This window comes from Penaeus vannamei, unplaced genomic scaffold, assembly GCF_042767895.1.
Source record: "Penaeus vannamei isolate JL-2024 unplaced genomic scaffold, ASM4276789v1 unanchor506, whole genome shotgun sequence".
In the NCBI taxonomy this organism is placed as follows: domain Eukaryota; kingdom Metazoa; phylum Arthropoda; class Malacostraca; order Decapoda; family Penaeidae; genus Penaeus; species Penaeus vannamei.
The window spans coordinates 52501-61893 of NW_027213510.1; the positions used below are offsets into that span (position 1 = coordinate 52501).

A 9393-nucleotide genomic window follows, 5' to 3' on the forward strand; every position below is an offset into this window, starting at 1 on the left:
TCACTGGAAAAGAGAGAAAGAAAACGGTTAAATACACAAAATATACATGGGGTAACTGCAGTAAAATGGTTGAGAAGACGTGTTCAGGGCAGGGTAAAGTCCATGGTTATACATATATGTATATTCAATTTCTGAAGAGCATGCCTTTACCTAGCAGAGAATATGACGTTATTGTTAGTTATTCACTTATTTGCTTATCCTTTTTTCTCTTTATCAGTTTACAAACTCCTCAAGCAACTTACCATCCGGGGACGTTGCGAGGATCGTCGCAGTTGAGGGTGGCATCGTTGAAGACGGTGCCCTGGGGGCATCCAACCTCACGGGGGTATTTGCCCTCGTTGCAGATGTAGAAGAAGCGGCAGTCACTGGGCTTGAGGTGGCGCGTGTGGTCGAGGGCCTGGCCGTTGGTGTGCACCTGGGTCTCGTTGGGGCAGCTGAAGCCGTCGGGGAGGACCTCTGTGCGGAGGGAAGCGGCGTGGATTAGAAGGGAAATGTCGAGCAAGCGTGTATGGCACTGAGGTGAAGGGCTCGGAGGAACAGCTCCTTGTTCCCCCGAGGCGCCTCCCATCAGTCAAAGCGATGGTGAGAAATGACGAAGATGAATTACCCATTACGTTAATTTCACAGTCTATGAGAAGTGATAATCTATTTTTCGCGTTCGCGCTGCCACTGCTGACTAATTACGACATATTCAAGAGAAAATGGAGGACTGACGACACGGGCAGAAGGACGAAGGGACCCAAGCGCGGGCTCACTTACCGACGCGCTTGCCGCAGCCAGTCCTGTAGCCGGCGTGTTCCCACTGGCAGGTGCCGGTGAACTCATCGAAGACGAGGCCGGTAGAGCAGGTGCGGAGCACGGCCCCACCGTTGGTGCACTCGTAGTACTGGTTGCAGTTGGAGGGGTCCTCGTGCTCGAAGTATCCGTTCTGGCGCGGGCACTCGATGCCGGCGGGCTGGGCGATTTCTGGGGAAGGCTCAGAGTGAGACACGGGGGCGGCGAGGGGCGGGGAATAGCAAATGTATCCCTCGGCGGGGTCCTGCGTCCGAGAGTGTTCATACCAGGGAATGTGCAGATGTATAAAGGAAAAGCAAAGAACTATAGCGAAACACGAATAAAAGTAAGGGACTTACGGAGTGTGCTTCCCTCGGGGCACTCGACGAGGAAGGGGTAGTTGCACTGTTCCACCTTGGGGGCCTGGGCGACGTCGAACACGAGGCCGTCGGGGCACAGCTTCTCGGTCATGGTGCCTCGGTAGCAGTCATAGTACTTGTCGCACTGCTTGTTGTCGGGGTAGAAACCATCCTCGGCGGGGCACTGGAACTGGGCGGCGGCGGCGCCTGTGGGACAGCGGACAGCGGTATTAGAAAGGTACAGGACGAAAGGACAGCGGTGGGCTCAGTCAGCAGTTTCTTTTCATCGAATTATAGCGCTCTTAAAATAGCCAGGTTAACCGGCACCAAACGAGGCAAGTGAGACGAAATGTATTTATCCGCTAAGACCTTCCTATCAACAATAAGTGCAGGGAAAACTACATCATTACACGAAGAGAGTGATAACTACCTACAGACAGAAAAAGAACATATCCTCACAAAATTATAAAGATCTGGCGGCTGTCCCCCTTGTCCTGTATATTCTTTTCTCCCTGCGTTACCCTTACAGCTGACAAGGAGAGTCGGCAACCAAGGCTATCTACATCACCCAGAATGATCAGCCGAGTGCTGGAACCATCAGAGGTGTGAAGATCCCTTGTTACTTTACCGTGTTACGTTTGCATGACAATTGCCAACGTCTTTGCTAGATTCCAGAGCAGTAATAGAGCTGTGCAGAACGAGCGGCCTCTTTGGACAAGGCGCGACGGTTGAAAAGACCGGCGATAGATGGAAAGAATGACGAAAGGTAATCAATCACCGGGCATTGTGTCGCTATCGATCTTTCTGTCTACTTTCTATCTATATTTGTGCATGTATGCGTTTGTTTGTGCGTGTGTTTATTTGTATAGCCATTGTATCAACACGTATGTGTTTCCATATGTGTACATATCTATCTATCCATTCATCTACTTAAATTTTATTGTGCGTGGGGGGGAGTATGTATGCATGTATGTTTAAACATATATATATATATATATATATATACATATATATATATACATATAGTTATATACATTTATATATACATATATATAGATATGTACATATATATATATGTATATGTATATATATATATATATATATATATGTGTGTGTGTGTGTGTGTGTGTGTGTGTGTGTGTGTGTGTGTGCGTGTGTGTGAGTGTGTGTGCGCGCGCGTGTGTGTGTGTATACATATGTTCATATATATATATATATATATATATATATATATATATATATATGTGTGTGTGTCTGTGTATGTATGTATGTGTATATATTTGTATATATTTATATATATGCATATATATTTATATACATATATATATATATATATATATATATATATATATATATATATATATATATGTGTGTGTGTGTGTGTGTGTGTGTGTGTGTGTGTGTGTGTGTGTGTGTGTGTATCTATGTATGTACACATGTATGCAACAATATGAGTCACTGAAAGTCTAGCTGATCAATGAATACTAAACACTTGTGACACTGAGAGATCATCTATCTTTAACACGTTCATTCTGGTTTCGGCAAAGTGGAATTGCAAAAGCGATCGCCCACGATTTCTTGCAGCAAATAACCAAAGCAGCGAAGGGTGACGTAACGCGCATGCAGCGCCGGTCTGAGTGGGTGGGAGAGTTACATAAGAACAGGTTGCTCTCGGGTCATGATCCAAACGCGGGCCTGACATACTTTTTTACATCTCTCTGCCTTTCAGTTTCACCGTGCGAGAGCTGGCTGGCCAACTTTGAAAACGGAATGAAAGTGACAGGGGCTAAAAGGCAAGTGAAGCCGGGGGACAGAACGTGTTGCAAAATCAAGAGGAGGGAGGACGAAGAGTTGCACTTTGAAAGCTGCCAAAGCGGTCCCCAAAACCGGGATCCGCCTTTTGGTCACACGCGTTTCCATCCACCGTGATTCTCGGGCCGACACGCCCGCCGCGCCGAGCAAAGGGAAACGTCGGGGCGAAGGCGACTCACCGATGAAGAGAAGGACTGCCAGAGCGTGCATCGTTGCTGCTTTTGGTCGGAGTCGGAGTGAGACTGAATTGGCTAGCCACGGACGCCCCTATTTATTCTCTCACTTTCCCATGGGCTCGCCGGCTCCTCCCCTTCTCCTCCCCCCCGTCAGCCCCGGACACCGACGCCCCCAGCGCCCCACCCCCGCCCCCGCTCGCAACCTCCCTCTGGGTCCTCGAAGCCACTCCGGCGGGCGCAGTCGGCCTCAGTAGGCCACCGCCGCCCCTTTTGGCTGGAAGATTTTGCCAGGGTCGCCTCTGCGGCTCCTGGAGTCTTTTCTCGAGGAGTTGGACGCGGGCAGGAAGGACGACGCCGAGCTCGACCCGGGAGCCAAGAAGCCGGAGTCGCGGTTCCTTCCCTTGTCTTTGGTTGCATTTTCGGGGTCTTCGGTGCAGGGATAGCGGTACTTAATGTCAGCGTCGTCGCAAGTGCAAATAAATGCTTTCTTCGTTTCATCTGTTCCACGAAGACGTCGCGAACAGTGATCTAGGAACAAAACAGAACTTTGTATTTGAATTATTTTCAGACGACCCATGTTAAGCAACGCGTTTCTCTGCTGCACTGACTTTTTAGCTGTAATACTTTTCTCTCGGTATTCGATACGTTAGCAAAAGTCAAGCATTCTTACAGACGCCAACTTTTTTACGCACTGTTTAAAGGCACAATCCATTTCCATGTAACGCGAAAAAGACGGTTAAACTTCCGAATATATTTCTTCCGAAATCAGTTTCTCTCTGTTTCCTCTATTTCTTTATCTTTCTCCCTCTAAGTTCCCTATTTCTATTTCTATTTTTCTCTCTTTCTCCTTTTTTCTTAATATATAATTTTATCTCTCTCTCTCTCTCCAAGTTCCACATCTCTCTCTCTCTCTTTCTCTCTCACTCTCCTCCTTTTGTAAATGTCTCTATCTCCCATTCTTTATCTCTCCCTCTCCTCTCTTGCGTGGACGGCTGTTCCTTCAGCACATACACTTTGCTTCGCTTTTTCCGAGAGAGGGTGAATGGCCGGAGATCCACGGCCTCTTGTGTCACGTGTCATGCTCGGGAAATGAAGTCATGTCATGCACGTACTACACACATGCACTCGCGTATACATTAAAATACATGTAGACTTTGTAGCAAGGTTCGGACTCTAGGTTTTCATACATGTTCTTAGATTCAGTCTGTCTGTCAATCTGTGTCTGTCTGTCTGTCTGTCTCTCTCTCTCTCTCTCTCTCTCTCATACACATACGTACACAGACAATCACACATCTATAAACACACATGCGCGCACGAATCCCTCCGTTTGCGTAAATCTTTTTCACGCACGCGCACCGAATCTTCCTTTAGTCACGATTGAGAGGTCAGGAAATCATATTCTTCGGGCCTTTTGTGCCAGTTTCCCTCACGAATCAGAAACGAAAAATTGGCTGTGTTGTGACGGTGTAAAACGGGAATATTGTGTCATGAAAGTGCTGAAAAAGAGAACAAAGAAAACGAATCACGAATTAAAAAAAACGAAACAGATTTGAAAGAGAAGGAGAGAGAAAAAAAAGTGTTTGGAACTTGTTTCATGGGAACATATAAAAAAGAAGAAATCTTTTATTTCACGCAGTGGTGAAAAAAATACATCTGTGCAACCAAGAGAGAGAAGGAGAGGGAGGTAAAACGAAAGGGAAAATGAAACAGGAGATCAAGTTCATTTCCGAGTAGCGAAACGGTCTCGAATCCCGCCTCGAAACCCCGACGAACCAAACATTCATCAAGCGAGTGTTTCGTCAAAGGAAAGGACAAGGGAAGACCTTCGAGACGTGATCGAGCGTTCTAACCTTCTATGCCTTGTGTGTGTGACTTCATGGCTGACCTCCATTCGACATCCGGTCTTGAGATGACTGGGTGACCTTTTTTTTTTCGTAAGAAGGTCCGACCGCCAGTCCGCCGCTCGCCGAAGCCTTTCGTTGTGAATGGGACAGGTTCGCCTCCGAGTTGCGCCGATCTTGCTACTTCTACATGATAGACATTCATGCACACACGTACACAGACATGTATATATATATATATGTACGCGCGTGTGTGTAAGTGTGCTTATTCCTTTGTGATAATGAACCATTTACGTAATGTAAGTCTGGTTGTGATTAATCTGATGTTTTGTTTCGGACAACTCATACTTGTGAGAATTATGTACCTGCATAATTTCTCTTCGTGAATTATGAGTAATTTAAATAATCAAATATGTTTTACTTTATAACAAGTTATATAAACGCCACGACAATAAAATTGCTACCGATCCTTTTCCAAGCAAAGTCGTTAATGAAAAGAAGGAAAAGAAAGTTAACATCGGCAGGTGATAATACAAGAAGGTCACACGTTCATAGCAGAGGACAGAAAGACAAAGGAAACCGGGCCAACACCGTGAGTGATTGAGTCATTAAGCGTCTAAAGTGACCATTATGTTTTTTGTTTTGTTTCGTTTTCTAATTTATTTTACGTTCATTTCATTTTATTTTTTTCTCTGGTTAATTAATGATTGTATTATCTGTCAGATTCGCTTACTTGCTTTTGTCAATACATTCTGTGTAATTACCAGCTCATTGTGAATTGCAAAATAAATAGTTTGGAGAAGAATAATATTTGTGTGTGATTTTCTGAGACCTTAGTGAGATTATAAGAATGTCTTTCGTCGTGTGAATGAGATCGTTGGATATCAAAGATGAGCGATTTATGTTTACACAACAAGATTTAAAGTTGGTTTAAATGGGAGTCTGTTTCCATCACGCCCTCAGCTGGCATCTGGTGGCAGAGATACACAAACTGACTTGGCAATCGGTGAACTCTGTGCTTGCATGTACACACACACATATACGCACACACACATATATAAATCTATATATCTATATACCTCTCTTTTTTCTTTCTATCTATCTATCTATCATCTATCTATCTGTCTATCTATCTATCTATATTGTGTGTGTATCCATACATTTAAATAAATACAAATCCAGGGTCGAGGGTTCGAGTCCCCCGACCGGCGCGTTGTTCCCTCAGGCAAGGAACTTTACCTTGATTGCCCATTGTAAAAGCCGCCTGGGGGGGGGGGGGGCAAGCCAGCCTTTGTGGATGCCGGTCCCAAGCCCGGATAAATAGAGAGGGTTAGTGTAAGGAAGGGCATCCGATTATAAACGCCTATGCCAAAGCCAATATATGGAATGAGCCGCGATTCAGCGGTTCATACGTAACGGAGACCTCATACAGAAATGGGAGAAAGCTGAGAAGAAATATAAACACACACACACACAGACACACACACGCACACACACACACACACACGCACGCACGTACACACACACACACATACACACACGCGCGCACACACACACACGCACGCACGTACACACACACACACATACACACACGCGCGCACACACACACTCGCACGCACGTACACACACACTCGCACGCACGTACACACACACGCGCACGTACACACACATACACACACACGCACACACACACACCACACACACACACACACACACACACACACACACACATACATATATATATACATATATATATATATATATATATATATATATATATATATATATATATATATATATATATATATATATTTATATATTATTCCTTCGTACCCCTTCCCTCCCCCGCCCCCTCCTCGCCCTGTTTCCGCGACGCACGCCCTCCGCCTCCACCTGCAGGCGTCTCGAAGATGTTTCCCACTGCAGCCGCTCGACCTTCCCACGGGGTTCGTCTTGGAGAACCGAGTGCTGCTCCTGGCCAATGCACGCGCGGTTCGCTTCCCTTGCTTTTTCTGTTTTTTTTTCTGTCTTCTCTTTCTCTTACTCTTTCTTTCTCTGTATCTCCTTTTTTTGTCTGTCGGTTTGTATCTTAGTTTTTTTTCTTCTTTCTCTTCTGTCTCTGTCTCTCTCTTTCTCTCTCTATCCTCGCTCTCTTCTCTCTCTCTCTCTCTCTCTCTCTCTCTCTCTCTCTCTCTCTCTCTCTCTCTCTCTCTCTCTCTCTCTCTCTCTCTATCTCTTCTCTCTCTCTCTCTATCTCTTCTCTCTCTCTCTCTGCTCTCTCTTCTCTCTCTCTCTCTCTCTCTCTCTCTCTCTCTCTCTCTCTCTCTCTCTCTCTCTCTCTCTCGTTCTGCCTTTCCCTCTCATGCCTCCTTTCTCTACCCTCCCATTCTGCCTTTCCGAAAGATAAGGACAATCCGCATCTCCCTCAAAATAAGAGAAAATAAGAATGAATGAATAAGTGACCATTCCGTAAGTTGTTCTGGCTCGCATGGGAACAAATCATCACTTTCCTCTCCTCTTTCCCCCTCCCCTCTCCCCCCTCCCCCATTCCTCATGACCATCCTTTCCCTTGCATAGTTGCTTCATCATCTTGCCTTCTCTTCCCTCTCTCTTTCTCTGTTTTTTTTCTCTCTCTATTTCCATTCTTCTTGCCCCTTTTTTGTTTGTTTTATTACTCGTTTTTCTTTCTTTCTGCTTCTCTGTATGTCTCTGTCTCTTCTCTCTCTCTCTCTCTCTCTCTCTCTCTCTCTCTCTCTCTCTCTCTCTCTCTCTCTCTCTCTCTCTCTCTCTCTCTCTCTCTCCGTCTTCCTTCTCTCGCATTCCTCATCTACTTTCTTTTCATTCTCTTTGTCTTCCACTATTCTCTTCTTTTTCCCTTTCTTCCCTCGTGGATTTTTTTGTTTGTGACCCCATTTCCCTTTCCTTTCCTCTTTTCACTTTTCTCCCTCTCTCACGTTTCGTTTTTCTTTTCTCTCGAGATTTATCCATTCATTTTCTTAATTTCTTGTTATCTTAATTTTTTTTTTATCTATGGTATTTTTTTTTCTCTTGTGACTCTTCTCTCCCCCCTTCTCTCTCTCTGCTACCTTTCTATCAATCTATTCCATCTATCCATCCATCTCTGTTCTCTGCCCCCCACCTCTCTCTCTCTCTCTCTCTCTCTCTCTCTCTCTCTCTCTCTCTCTCTCTCTCTCTCTCTCTCTCTCTCTCTCTCTCTCTCTCTCTCTCTCTTTTTCTCTCTCTCTCTCTCTCTCTCTCTCTCTTTCCTCTCTCTGTCTGTCTGTCTCTCTCTCTCTCTCTCTCTCTCTCTCTCTCTCTCTCCCCCCCCCTTCTTTCCCTCTCCCTGCTTCCCCCTCTTCTCCTCTCTCTCCTCTGTCTCCCTTTCCTTCTTGGTCTATTAATGTCTTGCTCTCTATATCTGTGCACCTGAGAGAGCAAAGGAGGTGTGAGAGAGACGTAGATAATAAATTTAGAAAAGGAAGAAACAAAGAGAAAAGAGTATGGATAAATAAGGAGGAAGATGAATAGACAAGATGATCGACAGATGTATAAATCAAGAAAATAGAAAAATGGATAATTCAATAGACAAATACATATAAAGAGAAAAAGAAGATGAAGAAGAAGAAAAACAAACAAACATAGAGAAAGGTAAATCGGTCAAATATTTCATGGCTTTTTCTTCCTTGAGAAATTCTCAAGATTTTTGTTTTTCCTTTAATTGCAAAGAACGGTTAAGTGCGTACGTGTGTGTCTGTGCGTGTGTGTGCGGGTATTAGTGTCTGTATGAATGATTGTGTGCACGTCATTGCGGGGCCGGGAGGGGGGGCGTGATGGTAGTTTGTGTGCGTTTTTTTGCGTACATGAAAATATGCGTGTGCGTAAGGAATGCAGTGAGTTCAAACGTATTTTCAGACTTATTACCTGAAATGCGTTTAATAAACTTTGCGTTACTTTAAACTTTCATTTATTAGCATCGACATATTCACGTTAATGCATTATATTCCTGGGATGTGAGAAATGGAGGTTTAAACTGACAAAACAAATTAATAACCACCTCTGGAGTCGCGTGCCTTCATCTGCTCTCGGTCGGCCTTCGGGACACGGGTTTTAATGGGGATAAAAACCCAACTTTCAGCTGCTCTTCTTTCTTTCTTTCTTTCTTTCTCTCTCTCTCTCTCTTTCTCTTCCTCTTTCTCTTTCTCCCTCTCTCTCTTTCTCCCTCCCTCTCTCTCTCTCTCTCTCTCTCTCTCTCTCTCTCTCTCTCTCTCTCTCTCTGTCTCTCTCTATCTATTCTCTCTCTCTCTCTCTCTCTCTCTCTCTCTCTCTCTCTCTCTCTCTCTCTCTCTCTCCCTCCCTCTCTCTCTCTCTCTCTCTCTCTCTCTCTCTCTCTCTCTCTCTCTCTCTCTCTCTCTCTTCTCTCTCCTTGTATAT

At 44.9% G+C, this 9393-nt stretch overlaps 1 protein-coding gene across 1 annotated transcript in view; it reads right to left on the minus strand.

Moving 5' to 3' along the window:
• LOC113814528 (protein obstructor-E) overlaps positions 1-3275 on the minus strand; it is a 3998-nt gene extending 723 nt beyond the window's left edge. The window contains exons 1-5 of the mRNA XM_027366570.2: positions 3125-3275; positions 1134-1340; positions 760-966; positions 243-456; positions 1-3 (exon numbers count right to left, since the gene is read on the minus strand). The exon at positions 1-3 is cut by the window's left edge and continues 723 nt beyond it. Of these exons, the coding sequence (XP_027222371.1) occupies positions 1-3; positions 243-456; positions 760-966; positions 1134-1340; positions 3125-3155 (662 nt within the window). The 5' untranslated portion in view covers positions 3156-3275. The remainder of the gene's footprint in view (positions 4-242; positions 457-759; positions 967-1133; positions 1341-3124) is intronic.
• Between the last annotated feature and the right edge of the window lie 6118 nt (positions 3276-9393).